This window comes from Trichosurus vulpecula, chromosome 4 (assembly GCF_011100635.1).
Source record: "Trichosurus vulpecula isolate mTriVul1 chromosome 4, mTriVul1.pri, whole genome shotgun sequence".
NCBI lineage: Eukaryota > Metazoa > Chordata > Mammalia > Diprotodontia > Phalangeridae > Trichosurus > Trichosurus vulpecula.
In genome coordinates this window covers 224,834,675-224,851,378 of record NC_050576.1, presented here as the reverse complement: position 1 = coordinate 224,851,378, position 16,704 = coordinate 224,834,675, and the positions used below count along the sequence as shown (strand labels likewise).

Here is a 16,704-nt window from a genome sequence, read left to right as displayed (position 1 = left end):
ATATTCTTTGCCATCTTAAAAATTGTTCTGGCTGGGATATTTTCCATCCTCCACCTCCCCTCTCTTTGCCCCTAACTTTTATTTCTCTCTATTTTTTATTTTAAAATTTTATTGATATCTTTTGTTTGGACATTAGAAGCAATCTAGTCTAATTCTCTCATTTTTCAAAACAGGAAACTGAGGCCCAGAGAGATGAAAAGACTTGCCTAAGGTCACAGGGTTAGTAATGGAGCCAGGATTTAAATCCAAATATTCTAAATCTAAGGCTTATTATGTAACACCATAGTAAAATTCATGTGCACATGACCCACATGATTCATGATGAATTTGCTACCCTAGGTCAGCAAGTACCTTCATGGTAGATAGTTGATGTATATCCTATCTCAAAACTGGAGATACAGCACTGTTGGTTTCTAAAGATATAATTCTAAAAGATTTAATGTCTGGTTCTTCTGGAATAGGGCACATCTTAAATAAGCTGTATTTTCCCCCTACAGGGCTATAATACTATTATTTCTTAATTGATGAATGTCAATTTTCCATTCAGATGTTTTTGGGCTTTGTGCACAATGCCAGCATACAAGGATAAGGGATCAGCAATTCTTTTTAAAACCTTTTACCTAGGTGATATGAGCTGGAGAGTCACAAGGGCCTCCAATGAGTTTAATTTTCCACTCTAGAGGATCTCACTTCTTAGATTTGTTTCTAAGAGGAGACTTTCCAGCTCTAGAGAAAAATATACTGGTTAAAATTCATGATATGTGTTCTTTCTTCCATCTGCGTAATCTTTTAAAATCCCTATTTTATTTCAGAGTTGCTGCTTATTACAACCAATCCTTATGATTACCCGTTCATTAGCCAGGGTGAAATCTTAGTGGCAAGCATTGATGATACAGAGGAGTTGCTAGCTACAGATGTAAGTAGAGTGGAATGAGAAATGTAGAAGATCACTTATCTACCACTCAGGTCAACTTATTTGCTGTTCTTTAAATTCTAGAGTGCCATTGACATCTTGGGCTTCAGTCCGGACGAGAAGTCAGGAATCTACAAGCTGACAGGGGCTGTGATGCATTATGGTACCATGAAGTTCAAGCAGAAACAGCGAGAAGAACAGGCAGAGCCAGATGGCACTGAAGGTAAAAATCTTACCAGTGAACCACAGCCCAAGGAGGAATCCTACTGTGATAATTCTCTAGGTCATTTTTGTGGAAATAACCTGAAAGTTCTTCTTTGGGAGCAGCTGCCCTAACTTTGGGTGTTCCAATGCCCTCATTTTACACATAAGAAGAGTGAAGCACAAAGAACTTAAATGACTGACCCATAGCTAGGTGGCGCAGTGAATAGAGTACTGGGCCTGGAGTCAAGAAGACTTCCTGAGTTCAAATGTGGTCTCAGACACTTACTAGCTGTGCGACCCTGGGCCAGTCACTCAACTCTGTTTGCCTCAATTCCTCATCTGTAAAATGAGCTAAAGAAGGAATGGCAAACCACTCCAGTAACTTTGCCAAGAAAACCCCAAATGGGGTCATGAAAAGTTGTATATGACTGAAAAACAACTCAACAACAACAACAAAGTCATACAGATACTAAGTGCAAAGCAGGGCTTCAAACTCAGGATCTCTAACTCCAAATCTGCCACTCTTTCCCCTGTACCGTATGTGCAAAGATGAAGAATTTGGCGGAATATTGCCATTCACATTTGTTGTATCACTAGAATGCTGCTGTTTCATTTGGGTGCCATTAATGTTTGGAGCCATTCTAGATTTGGATCTTGCTTTCTCAAAAAACGTGTCATGTTTCCTGGGAGACAAAATCTCATTCTAAGGATTTTATTCTTTCATTACAAATCACTTTCCTGCTCTGTTGACCATTGTTGACCTGTGGCGTGTTGGGTCTGAATTCTCCAAGGCTATTCCAGTGTTGTATACTTAGTAATGTAGACTGTTGATTGTCCACAGATCTCTCTATGTTCAGAGAAGCTCATCACCAAAATATGGCAACTGGCTTTTTTTTTCTTTTTTAAGTATAGCAATTAATAAAACCACCTACTAAAGCAGCCGGGGTGTTGGTACAGGGGGTTCCCTACATTGATGAAATCAGTGTTCTTTTGAAAGAGCAAATAGAAGAGGTGAGAACTATTGAGAAGGGGAAAAAAGGCTTATGTATTTGAAAACAGCTTCTGAGAATATTTGAATAATGCATTATATGGCTTTTCCATTTGATAATTCCTCCTGTGATCTCACATGTAATGTGTCTTTATCTTTCTGCTAGTGGCTGACAAAACAGCCTATCTGATGGGCCTCAACTCTTCTGATCTGCTGAAAGCCTTGTGCTTCCCCAGGGTGAAAGTTGGAAATGAATATGTTACCAAAGGTCAAACTGTAGATCAGGTAAGTGACTAACTCAGAACAAATAGATGCTTAATACTTGATGACAATTGGCTTTAACTCAAATACCTGTTTTGTTTTGTTTTGTTTTGTTTTTGCTAGGTGCACCATGCTGTGAATGCTCTTTCCAAATCAGTGTATGAAAAATTATTCTTGTGGATGGTAACACGCATCAATCAGCAACTAGATACTAAGCTGCCAAGACAACACTTCATCGGTGTCTTAGATATTGCAGGCTTTGAAATATTTGAGGTTCGTCATGTTTTTTTCTAGCAGTGAATTTGTCTACAACTTTTGCTCTTGGGACTTTGATGTTTCTGATGTTACAGCCATATTAAACTTACTTTAACCATTCATGGCATTTTTATGCAAAACTAGAGTGAGAAGAGATTAGGTAGAAGAGAACTGCCATATTTGGAAGATTTGCAATTATTTTTAAAAGATGGAATGATGGCCAACTAGAATTTTGAATTATATATTGTGGACTAAAATAAGAAAAAAACACATTTATCAAAGAATAACACCACGAATTAGCTTGGAAAAGTATTTAGAAATCAGTAATGAACCAACAAAAAGAACTCAAATATCAGTATCTTCTTGGTTGTGATGTTAGGAACAGATGTAAATACATTAGAGGGTGCTTGTGATCTACCCAAATCTGGGATTTGGAGGCTGTGATCTGGTCCAACTCCTTTCATTTATAGGATGAAATTTGGTTTGGGAAACAAAGTAGGAAGAAGGCCTGAGGTCGTAGAAAAGTCAAAACTTGAGGCAATGAAGGAAATCTATGTTGAACTTTTAAATTTTGATTTGAAGTCTGATATTTCATACTAAAATTATGCTTTGGTATTAGTATAACAGCCTGGAACAGCTGTGCATCAACTTCACCAATGAGAAACTGCAACAGTTCTTCAACCACCACATGTTCGTGCTGGAGCAGGAGGAGTACAAGAAGGAAGGCATTGAGTGGGAGTTCATTGACTTTGGGATGGACCTGGCTGCCTGCATTGAGCTCATTGAGAAGGTATTTTTTCAACTATAAAAAAGTCCTCCTGTACAATATGTTACCACAGTTCACATTTATGTGTATTAACTTTCCCTGATTTAAATACAGCCAATGGGCATTTTCTCCATCCTGGAAGAAGAGTGTATGTTCCCCAAAGCAACAGATGCTTCTTTCAAGAACAAGCTGTATGACCAGCACCTTGGCAAGTCCAGCAACTTCCAGAAACCTAAGCCTGCCAAAGGGAAGGCTGAGGCCCATTTCTCCCTCATACACTATGCTGGCACTGTGGACTACAGTGTCACTGGTTGGCTAGAGAAGAACAAGGACCCTCTGAATGAGACTGTTGTTGGATTATACCAGAAATCATCTAACAAACTTTTGGCTCATCTTTATGCTACATTTTCTGCTGTAGATGGTAATAAAACTAAGAAATTATCTTTGTTTTTTGTCTTAATTAGTTTTATGTAGCTGAGAATTTATAATTATTTCTTTCAGCAGATGGTGGAAAGAAGAAGGTAGCCAAGAAGAAGGGGTCTTCATTTCAAACTGTCTCAGCTCTTTTCCGGGTAGGGGACATTTTAAAAGTATTATTATACATTAAGCTCAAAACCAGGAGTTCCAAACCAGATTTATTTGAGAGCTACAATATTGCCTTAAGCTTATCACCTTATCATCTAATATTTAATGAGATGTATTAATAATGTGATCTATTATAGTTGAAACATTGTAGTTTGAAAGTAGGTCCAGAAACTGATTATTATTTTTTACTGTGTTTAACACAACTAAGTGGGGAACTAGCTACATTTACACACAGTAGGCCCTTGACAAATCCTAGACTTGATTTATGACATAGGATTTGTACCTAATACCCCAGTGGATGACCTCAGAAAACTATAAATGTGTGTGTGTGTATGTGTGTGTGTCTGTGTGTGTCGTCTGTGTGTGTGTATTTCAGAGTGTTGAGCCTCATTGACTTGAAGTCAAGATGATCCAGGTTAGAATATATCTCAGAAACTCACTATGTGACCCTGGGCAAGTCGTTTAGCTTTTCTTAGACTTAGTGTCCTCATATGTAAAGTAGAGATAATAACGGCACCTACTTCACAGGATGGTTTTGAGAATCAAATGAGAAAAAATATGTAAAGTGCTTCGCAAACCTCAAAGTGCTATATAAATGATAGCTACTTGGAGTCAGTGAACTGGATAAAAGAGGATAATGTAATTGAACATGTACTACTAAAATGTCCACTATGCCTCTGTCCACATAAGACCATCTGTCACAAAAACTGAAGGTTAAGGTTGTTACTCATTTATATTTAGACATAATTCTAAAGGATACTTCTTTTCATTCCGTAAAAATCTAGAGCTGCTCAGTAAGGAGTGGTAAATCAGAAAAAAAAATATATTTTTGGAAAGCTTTGTGACATGCCTACCTTGTATTTTTTTAGGAAAATCTGAACAAGTTGATGTCAAATTTAAGAACAACTCACCCTCATTTTGTGCGTTGTATAATTCCCAATGAAACCAAAACCCCAGGTAATTCACAATATGGATCTCCAAACTACTCACCATGCCAGATAATTTGGTGTGTATCTGATTTTTTTTTTGTTTCTTTATCTCAGGGGCCATGGAACACCATCTTGTTTTACATCAGCTACGCTGTAATGGTGTTCTGGAAGGTATCAGGATTTGCAGAAAGGGATTCCCAAATAGGATCCTTTATGGAGATTTTAAACAAAGGTATGGGATTAAAAATTCATGTCTTATTCTTCTAATGAGAAGGGATAATGCTGGCATCTGAATCAATCAATTGAACAGCAAGCATTTATTAAGAGACTACTTATGTGCCAGGCATTTTGAGATTACAAAGACAAGAATGAAATAGTTCCTGACATTAATATTCCTGACCTTCTATCATAGGAGACCACATCTACATATAGAAGTGTATAGTAAGTTGGTTACATAATAATTTGGTGGTGGGAAGCACCAGCATTTGGGAGGATCTAGAAAACCTCATGTAAGAAATGGCACTTGAGCTGAGCTTTGAAGGCAACTAGAAATTCTAAGAGGTATAAGGCATGGATGTACTCCAGACAGGGTGAGGCACAGAAACAGAAGAAAGAATGCATGTTTGAGGAACAGCAAGGACACCAGTTTGTCTGGACTACAGACTGTGTAAAATAGTCATTTATGACAAGACTGGGGTTTTAAATGCCAGAGAGGAGTTTTAGAGGTAATAGGGAGCCACTGTAATTTATTGAGCAAGGGAGTGATAATGGTTAGACCTGTGATTTAAGACTACTTATTTGTTAGCTGAAATAGAGAAGTACCGATGGGAGGTCACTTTGAAATAAAAACTGATGGACTTCCTTCTGGAATTCTTAATTCACCACTTTAATGAGATGTATATATTTATTTTCTAGACATTGAACCATGTATCCTAGTCAGGAGATGTTAGTCCTAACTGTGGTTCTGGCATGACTTTGGGCAAATCACTTCAGCTCTTTGCATCTCTGTTTCTTTATTCATATAATGGGTTGCTTAGACTTGATCATCTTTAAGTTTCTTACAACTTTAGCAATCCAACATTTGCCTTGTGTTTAAATTTTCAGGTACCGTGTATTGAATGCCAGTGCTATCCCAGAGGGACAGTTTATTGACAGCAAGAAAGCTTGTGAAAAATTGTTGGCATCTATTGATATTGACCACACCCAGTACAAATTTGGACATACCAAGGTAATTGCTTAATATTTCCAATATATTTCATATCTTAGGCACTTACTTTCTTACTTAAAACTAATAAAAAACTAAGTGTTGCTTTGACTTTTCTCCTTTAAGGTGTTCTTTAAAGCTGGCTTATTGGGAACTCTGGAAGAGATGAGGGATGATCGTTTGGCTAAATTGATTACACGGACTCAGGCTGTGTGCAGAGGGTTCCTCATGAGAGTGGAATTTCAAAAGATGGTCCAGAGAAGGTAGACTACTGTCTTAGTTCTCACACACACACACACACACACACACACACACACACACACACAAATTTTGGGAGAAAAAAAGATTCTTCGCAAAGTAACCAAAGTTTTCTTACAGGGAGTCCATCTTTTGTATTCAGTACAACATTCGCTCATTCATGAATGTCAAACACTGGCCGTGGATGAAGTTGTTTTTCAAGATTAAGCCCCTCCTCAAGAGTGCTGAAACAGAAAAAGAGATGGCCACCATCAAGGAAGAATTCCAGAAAACTAAAGATGAACTTGCCAAGTCAGAGGCAAAAAGAAAGGAGCTTGAGGAAAAAATGGTGACTCTGCTACAAGAAAAAAATGACCTTCAGCTCCAAGTACAATCTGTATGTATTTTGTAATCCTTTCTACAATTTCCTTTTAGTAGCCAGCATGATACAATAAAAATGGTTCTAGTTTTGAAGTCAAAGGACACGAGTTTAAATTCTTCCTCTGTTTTCTACTAGTATGTGACTGTGGACAAGTCACTTTACCTTCAGTTTCATTGTCTGTAAAATGAGGAGATTGGACTAGTTGATTTCTAAGGTCTCTTTCTATTCTAAATCTGTGATCTTTGATTTAATTAATTGAAGCACCAGTTAATTAGTGTTACTTTTTCAATGTAAAATCTAACATTTACTAGTTAGAGAATAGTGTAGTGCTTACTGAATAATTAAGGATGTAAGACATGTCAGAATTTATCTCCTTAAAGGAAATAACTCTCTCTTTCAAAGGAAAGTGAAAATTTGTTGGATGCTGAGGAAAGATGTGACCAGCTGATTAAAGCCAAATTTCAACTTGAAGCTAAAATCAAGGAAGTGACAGAAAGGGCTGAGGATGAAGAAGAGATCAATGCTGAACTGACAGCCAAGAAGAGGAAACTGGAGGATGAATGTTCAGAACTCAAGAAAGACATTGATGACCTTGAGCTGACACTAGCCAAGGTGGAAAAGGAGAAACATGCTACAGAAAACAAGGTATGATGTTTGTGAGTATTTCTTCTTGTTTAAGTCACTGAGGGACTCAGGGTAGGTGCTCAGATAATTTACTGTGCCTTCCTGTGTGCTTTTTCACAGGTTAAAAATCTAACTGAGGAATTGGCAGGCTTGGATGAAACGATTGCAAAGCTAACAAAGGAGAAGAAGGCTCTCCAAGAGGCCCATCAACAAACTCTGGATGACCTCCAAGCTGAAGAAGACAAAGTCAATACGTTGACAAAAACTAAGAGCAAACTGGAACAGCAAGTTGATGATGTGAGTTATAGTCAGCTAAAGAAACAATCATAATTTAAAAGCCATTTGTTATCAAACTAAAACTATCCTTCTTTCAGCTTGAAAGCTCCCTGGAACAAGAAAAGAAAGTTCGTGTAGACCTTGAAAGGAATAAAAGAAAGCTTGAAGGAGACTTGAAACTTGCCCAGGAATCCATACTAGATTTAGAAAATGACAAACAGCAGTTGGATGAAAGACTGAAGAAGTATGCCATAAAACTACTTGTTTTTATTTTGAAATTATTTGATTCTCAGTTTCCTTGCTTGTAAAATGAGTTCAGATCATCTTTAATGTCCCTTCTGTATCTAAAAGTGTGTGGTTCTGATGTGTTTTCTTTATATTTTTAAATGTATTTTTTTCTACCATAGGAAGGACTTTGAATATAGCCAGTTGCAAAGCAAACTAGAAGATGAGCAGACTTTGGGTCTTCAATTCCAAAAGAAAATCAAAGAACTACAAGTGAGAAGCTTCATGGGGATGATGTAGAATTTGATATAACCAATCACATATCCTTTGCCCCTGTAAAATAAGAGTTTGTTGGAGATGGCAATTTGGGGAGTTATAAAGATAATTCAAATGGGTGGGGCCCTACTTGTTCCTCCAAGTTCTTTCTCATTCTGCTCTCAGAAAAGTGATAACCACAAAGTAAGAAAAACAAATCACTGTGTCTGCATTGCATGGAATGTCACACTTTCCTTATTTAACAATTAATTTTTTTTTTTACATTTAAAGTTATCCTTGAAATAGTGACTATGTATGACTACCTTATGCAGGCTCGAATTGAAGAGTTGGAAGAGGAGATTGAAGCAGAGAGGGCCACTCGGGCAAAGGCAGAGAAACAACGAAGTGACTATGCCCGGGAGCTAGAGGAGCTGAGTGAAAGACTGGAGGAGGCTGGAGGCGTCACCTCAACCCAGATCGAACTCAACAAGAAGCGAGAGGCAGAATTCCTCAAGTTGCGCCGGGATCTTGAAGAGGCCACGCTACAGCACGAAGCTATGGTCGCCACGTTGAGGAAGAAGCACGCAGACAGTGCGGCTGAACTCAGTGAGCAAATCGACAACCTGCAGAGGGTCAAACAGAAACTGGAGAAGGAGAAGAGTGAACTCAAACTGGAGATTGATGACCTCGCTAGTAATGTGGAAAGCGTATCGAAATCCAAGGTGCTTTTCTTTTGAATGTCAAAGACGAAAACTCTTAACTGATTAGAAACCCTAATGTTGATTCAATTATAAGTTGAATAATGAGGCTGTGGTTTCTCAACTTTTTAGGCAAATCTAGAAAAGATATGCCGGACACTGGAGGACCAGATAAGTGAGTCACGGAGCAAGACGGAAGAAACTCAAAGGAGTTTGAATGAGCTGACCGCTCAGAAGGCTCGTTTACAGACCGAGTCCGGTGAGTATGCAACAGAAAGCAGAAAGGGAAATAACTCAGATCTGAGAGTGGATTAAATATTTTTCAAAAGTAAGACATGCTCGTGTCAGCGAATGGTGCAGAAGTAACGAAAAGCACCCCCAGGTGATGAGATCGGAGTTATCAAAGGCAGAGCTGATTCTCACCAAGGACAAGAAGCCTTAGAGAGTGTCTAAGGAAGTTCATTTTTAGGAAACACAGTTGAAACAGTTCATAAAGAGATGCTAGGTGATTTACTAGAAAAGGAGAATAACTCTGGAAAAGATAGGAAAGAGCAATTGCCCAACAAATCATAGCAACCTAGAGTTTTAGAACTTAAACTGCCACTTAGTCCAACTTCTTCATTATACAACTGGGGAACCTGAAGCCCAGAGAGATTAAGGATCATGTCCCACATCATGAGTCAGAGAGTGGGCACTAAAAAAGACCTCCTGATTTCTAGTTCTGAGACCTCACCACTCCTCCATTTTGCCATTGGTGAAATCAAGTGATTCATTTTCTGTACCTTTTTCTTAATAGGAGTTATAAGGAGAATTTTTACTCATGCAAAGAAGCTAGACAGCCCAAAGAAGGGATCTTAGTTTGTTCATTTTAAACAAGAGATTAATTCTTCTTTATATTCCAAGTGCCTAGTACAGTGTCTAGAACATAGCAGGTGCTTAATAAATACTATTGGTTGATTTAATCATGGAAAGAAATGTAACTTTTAAAAGAAGTAATCCATTTTATGGATCTTGAGCTTGAAATAGTAAGGATGGAAACAAATACTTTTAGTGCCTTTGACTGGGAAAACATAACTCTTCCCAGACCTGATCCATTGCCACACATAAATTAACTTGCTAGTAGCCACAACCAAAGAACTGAAGATTCGTTAAAGTCATTCCAGTGGCTTTTATTAAAGCATCGTATCACTTGGCACTTAGCATGTGCTACATGATACTATTTATGATTTAATGTGTATATCCTTTCTCTCCAGCACAATCATAAGTCTGATAAGGTCAGGAACCATGTCATATGCTTCTGTATCTCTAATAACCAGCACAGTGCCATATGTGTTGATGATATTAAAGTTTTGCCTTTCCCCACTCCCACCTTTGGTCACAGGTGAGCTGAGCCGTCAGCTAGAAGAAAAAGAAAGCATTGTATCCCAGCTTTCTAGGAGCAAACAAGCATTTACTCAACAAATTGAAGAACTCAAGAGGCAGTTGGAGGAAGAGACTAAGGTAAACACTATATACTGTGATAATATTTGCCTACTGCTCTACCACCAGAATAAGAAAATTCTGTAACTAACAGAAACAACCAAAATTGAATTCTGAAAATAGTACTAATATTTTATCTTAATCCATTCCATGTTCTCTTTGTATTTCTTAGGCCAAGAATGCCCTGGCCCATGGATTACAATCTTCCCGTCATGACTGTGACTTGTTACGGGAACAATATGAAGAAGAACAAGAAGCCAAGGCTGAGCTTCAAAGGGCATTGTCCAAGGCCAATAGTGAGGTTGCCCAATGGAGGACCAAATATGAGACAGATGCCATTCAGCGCACAGAGGAACTGGAGGAGGCCAAGTATGAAATAATGTTTGTTTTGGAGGGAATTAATATTCTAAAAATCCCACTGTTATATAACCAATATCCACCAAAGTTTTCCCCTCACCTAAAATAGATAGATGCTAGCATCCTATTTGTTCAAGTTAAGTGAGACTAAATGAGGTACTCACAGGTCATTAACTGGTTAACAAAAGGAGTTTTACTCAGCCCTAACTTAGAAAGAATATATGATAGCACTTAGCTCATATAGCCTTCTTTGTCTCCATATGGACAGGCATCTATCGGGTCAGTGGGATAGGATGGTGGTCTCAGACATTCACCAAGTCTGAAGGGTGCCAATTCTCTGTGAGTGGGACCTTTTAGGCTCATAAGCAACCAGTAAGCCCCATCAACAGAGGCAGAGCCCACCAAGAAGCTGTATCAAGGGAGACACAGCTTGAGCCTTGCTCCAATTTGGGGCCAATAAAGTCATGGCCTTGTCACCTTTTAGGGGAAATCTAGTCTCACCTATGCTTGAGGAAAGAAGGGGAAAGATAAGACATGGTAGACATTGGTCCTGTCACTTCTACCTATCATGTCAGGGCAGCTAAATGGAGTATTGGACAGAATGGTAGACTTCGAGTCAGGAAGATACTTCTTAGCTGTGTGATCCTGGGCAGATCACTTGACAATGGTACCTTTTTCACTGGATTGTTGTGCAGACCAAATGAAATAAAGCACTTCTTAAATCTCTAAGCACTATATAAAAATATTCTATTATTACATTGAATTTAGAATCACTTGTGCATAAAAGCTCTAATGAAATGTCTTTACCTTCTATTTTCCTCTGCTATACTACAGAATGGTACCTCATATTCCATAAGTTTTCATCAATAAGATAAAGAATTTTGCTCATCTCTGGAGACAAGATACAGCTTATCTATTCATAGCAATTTTTTTTTTTGGAGAAAATAAATACTTTAACATGATGCAGTGGATACAGCCCTGAAGTTAAGAGGACCTGCATTAAAATCTGGCCTCAAACATTTATTAGCTGTATGACCCTGGGCAAGTCACTTAACCACTTAACCCTGATTGGCTTAAAAAAAGAAAAAAGAAAAGAAATACTTTAGGGATGATGGAATAAATAGATGTTAAGAAAAGAAGCATGAGCAGCAGGTTAATGAAAGGCTACATGTTACAGTGAGCACTGGCATTGGAGTTGGAGGACTTGGGTTAAGATTCTACTTCTGTCCTTTACTTCCTGGTGTGACCTTGGGCCAGTCACTCACCCTCTATGGCCCATAGTTTCCTCATCTGTAAAATGAGGAGGTTGGACTAGATGACCCCCAAGATCCCTCCCAAATCTAAATATGAATCTATGAGATTGCAAATACCTTGAGGGCAGGAACTATGTTTGCTTTCATTTGAACCCCTAGTACTTAGCATAGTTTTAAGCACTTAATAAGTGCTTCTCAAATTAACTTGAATAAAGATATTTAAAACTAATGAAACTTTAATAGAATTTGCTTTTGTCTCTTATCCTTTAAGGAAAAAACTTGCTCAGCGTCTTCAGGATGCTGAGGAGCAGGTCGAAGCAGTGAATGCAAAGTGCGCTTCCTTAGAAAAGACAAAGCAGCGGCTCCAAGGAGAGGTGGAGGACCTTATAATAGATGTTGAGCGAGCCAACTCACTGTCAGCTGCTCTGGACAAAAAACAGAGGAACTTTGATAAGGTACCTCATTAACACACACGGCATAAGCAGCAGGGTGCAGCAGGAAGTGGGCCAGTCTGAAAGAGAGGATGTCTTGGATCTCCCCATGGCTCCTGCTGCCAATTGGCCCCATGATCTTGGACCAGTCATGTCTGTCCTCTAGCCTTCAGTTTTGATGAAATCATCTTTGAAATTTCTTCCCACTCTGCCATTTCATGGTTCTATTTGAACCTGTTTCTACTCGTGCAGATGTTTCCAAACTATATTGTGCTGTTCAGTTCCACATGACTTTTAAGAGGCAGTAGTGGAAACAGAGAACCCAAGTTCAAACCCTGGTTCTGCTACTTATAACTTACGTGTCCTTGGGTAATTTATTTAACTGAGTCACAGTTTCCTCATCTGTAAAATGAAGAAGTTTGACTATACGACCTCTAACGTTCCTTCCAGCCATATGATTCTATGATTTTTCTTCATCCTGTTGCTGGTCTGCTTGAAGCTAAAGAGATAGTTAAAGACTTACTGAAAATCTGATCAGAGGCTTCTTATGGAAAGCTCCCCTTCAACAGGATCAAATTTAAAACCTACTAAGGAAACATCTCTTTCTCCACATATATGTATATATAAGGCCAATACAATAATTTTAAATATGAAAAATAGGGTTTGGAGGGAGCAAAGTCTTGATCTGTCTGAGAAAGTGACTTTATGGGCTGTGCTTTTCCACAGAACAAGATTAAAGGAAAGGAGAGGCAAGAGACGGAAAATGGAGAGTCAGGTTCTGACATTGCCTCTCCACACTAATGGTTGCAGAGTTTTGAAGAGCAGAACTGAGAAGTCCATTGGCTGGATAATGCAGTGTATAACTCAGTACACTTTTGTTTTTTTCAGGTCCTGGCTGAATGGAAGACAAAGTGTGAGGAAAGTCAGGTTGAGTTGGAAGCAGCTCTAAAGGAGTCCCGCTCTCTGAGCACTGAACTCTTCAAATTGAAAAATGCCTATGAAGAAGCCTTAGATCAACTGGAAACTGTGAAGCGAGAAAACAAGAATCTAGAGCGTAAGTTCTAGTAGATAATATGGAATATTTTGTGAAAATTTCTGCCTTTGTACTCCTATCACATTACTGTGTTAGAAGGAAGAATTGTGCTGACCCAGCATGTCCTCAGACTCACTAAGCAGTTCCAGGGCTGCCAGGAGGGGAATACTGCCACCTTTGTTAGAAATATGTTGATAGCCTCTTTAGCTACCACTAAACAGTTAAGTAGTAACTGCCATCGTTGACATTTGTACTTACGTAGTATCTTGACTTTGGGCGGCTTCTGATATACTGGTATATCAGTGAATGAAAGGAAACAAATGAAACATTTGTTGCTGCCTAATTGTGTGTAGGGTCCTCACCGGCTGCTGTTGGAGAATATGAAAGCAATTTAAAACATGTTCTCTTCCTTGAAAGAGCTTTTAGTTTAGCACATATACAGTGAGGCATATGCCATTTTACATAGAGCTGTGTTGGTTTTCCTGCCTCAAAACTATATTGGTAGAATTTCAGATTTTATTGTCGTTTAGTTACTTCAGTGTCTGACTCTCCGTGACCCCATTTCGGGTTTTCTTGGCAAAAATACTTGAGTGGTTTGCCTTTTCCTTCTCCAGCTCATTTTACAGATGAGGAAACTGAGGCAAAGAGGGTTTAGTGACTTGCCCAGGGTCACATAGCTAGTAAATGTCTGAGGCCAGATTTGAACTCATGAAGATGAGACTTCCTGACTCTAGGCCCAACACTTTATCCTCTCTGTCACCTAGCAACCTTTGAGAATTTCAGATTCAATGGTTGAGAAAATCTTTTGAACTCTAGGCATTTTAAACTAATGTTCACTTTTTACTTCATAGAGGAGATAGTGGATCTTACTGAACAAATTGCTGGAAATGGAAAAACCATCCATGAACTTGAGAAATCAAGAAAGCAGATTGAGTTGGAAAAAGCTGATATACAACTGGCTCTTGAGGAAGCAGAGGTAGGTTTTGGTGTTAAGAAAAGCAGAAGGAAATAGGGCTTAGGGCTGTATCTGTTTTAATTTATATCTGTTTTTTTTTCCTGATTTATATATATATATATATATATATATATATATATATATATATATGTTTATTTCCTGATCTTTTTCATTATATTCCTTTTCCTCTCCTTGTCTTAACTACTCCTCTGTAAAACAGCAGTGATAATACCTTTCTTACCTTTTGCATAACATTATTGTAAGATGTAATTATGTCTAAGAATTACTTCTGAATGCCTTTAAGAAAATTATTGCATAAATATAAATATAAGATCTCAAAGATGAGATTTATTATCATTGCTAGTAACTACTCACCAACATGGATGTATATGGAGCATGGACTTGGAGACTTAGTTTCAGGTATTACAGAAGTGGCAGCTGGTATATTTAGCTGGGCCTTCCCTGGCCCCAAACATAGGGTTCTCTGAATTGTCCCCAATACATTTTTTTTCTCTTTCCTTTTAAAGGCAGCTCTTGAGCACGAAGAGGCTAAAATCCTCCGCATCCAGCTTGAACTGACGCAAGTAAAATCAGAAATTGATAGAAAGATAGCAGAGAAAGATGAAGAGATTGAACAGCTAAAGAGGAACTACCAGAGGACTGTGGAGACCATGCAGAGTGCCCTAGATTCAGAAGTGCGAAGCAGGAATGAGGCCATCCGGATAAAGAAGAAGATGGAAGGAGATTTAAATGAAATAGAGATCCAGCTGAGCCACGCCAACCGCCAGGCTGCTGAGACACTGAAACACCTCAGGAATGTGCAAGGACAGCTTAAGGTTGGTGTTGCACACCCTAACTTTTGACTTAGCCACAAGTATTTGTTAAACTATGGACCCTGGGCTATAATGGTCATGATTGTAATACTTCTATGTCCGTGAACATCTTTCTTGTCTTTCTGATCAGGATAGCCAGCTGCACTTGGATGATGCTCTCCGAGGCCAGGAGGACCTGAAAGAACAGCTTGCCATCGTGGAGCGCAGAGCCAACTTGTTGCAGGCGGAAGTGGAAGAACTCCGAGCTGCTTTGGAACAGACTGAGAGAGCTCGGAAACTGGCTGAACAGGAGCTCTTGGATTCCAATGAGAGGGTGCAACTGCTGCATACCCAGGCAAGTAAAAGTGATCAAGGAGAAAATATGGAGCCTTGGATACAAGGTTAACTTTGTTCTTTTTCTTTACATTAGAACACGAGCCTCATTCATACAAAGAAGAAGCTTGAAACGGATGTTACCCAACTCCAAAGTGAGGTTGAGGATGCCAGTAGGGATGCAAGAAATGCTGAAGAGAAAGCAAAGAAAGCAATAACAGATGTAAGGTTTTTTCTTCTTCATAACTACTTATTTTTATTCTCCATTCAATTGCCAAGAACTCTAATATTAGCTAGCATTTTATATGCCAGTTTTCAAAGCACTTTACATGTTATATCAGTTCATTCTCACAACCACCGTACAAAGGTAGGCACATTATTATTCTCATTTCACAAATTGAATGTGAAAAAGGTTACATAGCTAGTATGCTTCTGAGGCAGGATATGAACCCAGGTCTTCTGATCTCCAAGGCCAGCACTCCATCCACTAAACTGGCAACCCCATCATTTAATAGCAAGATTGTTAAAGCATCCCTAGAACTGGTTCTTTACAGTCTGTCTAGGGAATAGATACATGAATGGGTGTGATGAATGGCATTTTGCTGTAAACATTCTTTCTATTCTATATACTTCTGGCTCAGCTTGTACCCTCCCTTCTTGTTGAAAAATTTTGTATATGCCTCAACAGTGTCTCACAGTTACCATGGAGAGTGAGAAACCAGAAGCGATTATGTTCTGCTTCTTTCTATTCTTTCTTTCTTTTATTTATTGCAAAGGCGAAATTGAAACCATTTGGTACCATTCTCCCTAAAACATTGCCATTTCTTAACAAAGCCCTCTTTGTTTACCTAAGCAACCCTCACCTCTTTTCCCATCATCCTAGGGAAGATACCATTCTCCGTGGTCCCATTTATACACCTGTAGCTTTGATAACATTCTCTGGAGTACACTAAGTACTTCCCCCCCCCCCCCAATTGGTTGTTCTTTTACATATGGCTGGCTTTCTTTCTCCTTTAGTCTCGTTTTGTTAGCTTTTAGATCCACTTATCTTTTTATATCTCTCTGAGAGTATCCCATCTGTCCTCAGGTCTTCAAATGTTATGTGGCACAGATCTGCTTGTTACAGATGCATCCTGTAATCGTTACAATTTATTGACTTACCCACCCAAAATCAGAAACTACAGAAACAAAACTCTGCTGATCCAGACATTGTCCTTGGCATTATCACCACCACCTCCACTTTTCCCCT

At 38.8% G+C, this 16,704-nt stretch overlaps 1 protein-coding gene across 1 annotated transcript in view; it reads left to right on the top strand.

Annotated features, from left to right (window-relative positions):
• Nucleotides 1-16,704, top strand: part of LOC118846070 (myosin-3) — a 33,222-nt gene that overhangs the window by 12,588 nt on the left and 3,930 nt on the right. Inside the window, exons 9-34 of the mRNA XM_036754246.1 lie at nt 813-916; nt 998-1,136; nt 2,272-2,390; nt 2,490-2,639; nt 3,241-3,411; nt 3,502-3,808; nt 3,889-3,959; nt 4,842-4,929; nt 5,016-5,133; nt 6,006-6,129; nt 6,232-6,368; nt 6,484-6,739; nt 7,127-7,369; nt 7,469-7,645; nt 7,723-7,868; nt 8,032-8,122; nt 8,437-8,826; nt 8,935-9,061; nt 10,184-10,302; nt 10,454-10,650; nt 12,163-12,346; nt 13,211-13,376; nt 14,207-14,331; nt 14,838-15,146; nt 15,274-15,477; nt 15,553-15,678. Coding sequence (XP_036610141.1) covers nt 813-916; nt 998-1,136; nt 2,272-2,390; nt 2,490-2,639; nt 3,241-3,411; nt 3,502-3,808; nt 3,889-3,959; nt 4,842-4,929; nt 5,016-5,133; nt 6,006-6,129; nt 6,232-6,368; nt 6,484-6,739; nt 7,127-7,369; nt 7,469-7,645; nt 7,723-7,868; nt 8,032-8,122; nt 8,437-8,826; nt 8,935-9,061; nt 10,184-10,302; nt 10,454-10,650; nt 12,163-12,346; nt 13,211-13,376; nt 14,207-14,331; nt 14,838-15,146; nt 15,274-15,477; nt 15,553-15,678 — 4,388 coding nt within the window. The remainder of the gene's footprint in view (nt 1-812; nt 917-997; nt 1,137-2,271; nt 2,391-2,489; nt 2,640-3,240; nt 3,412-3,501; nt 3,809-3,888; nt 3,960-4,841; nt 4,930-5,015; nt 5,134-6,005; nt 6,130-6,231; nt 6,369-6,483; nt 6,740-7,126; nt 7,370-7,468; nt 7,646-7,722; nt 7,869-8,031; nt 8,123-8,436; nt 8,827-8,934; nt 9,062-10,183; nt 10,303-10,453; nt 10,651-12,162; nt 12,347-13,210; nt 13,377-14,206; nt 14,332-14,837; nt 15,147-15,273; nt 15,478-15,552; nt 15,679-16,704) is intronic.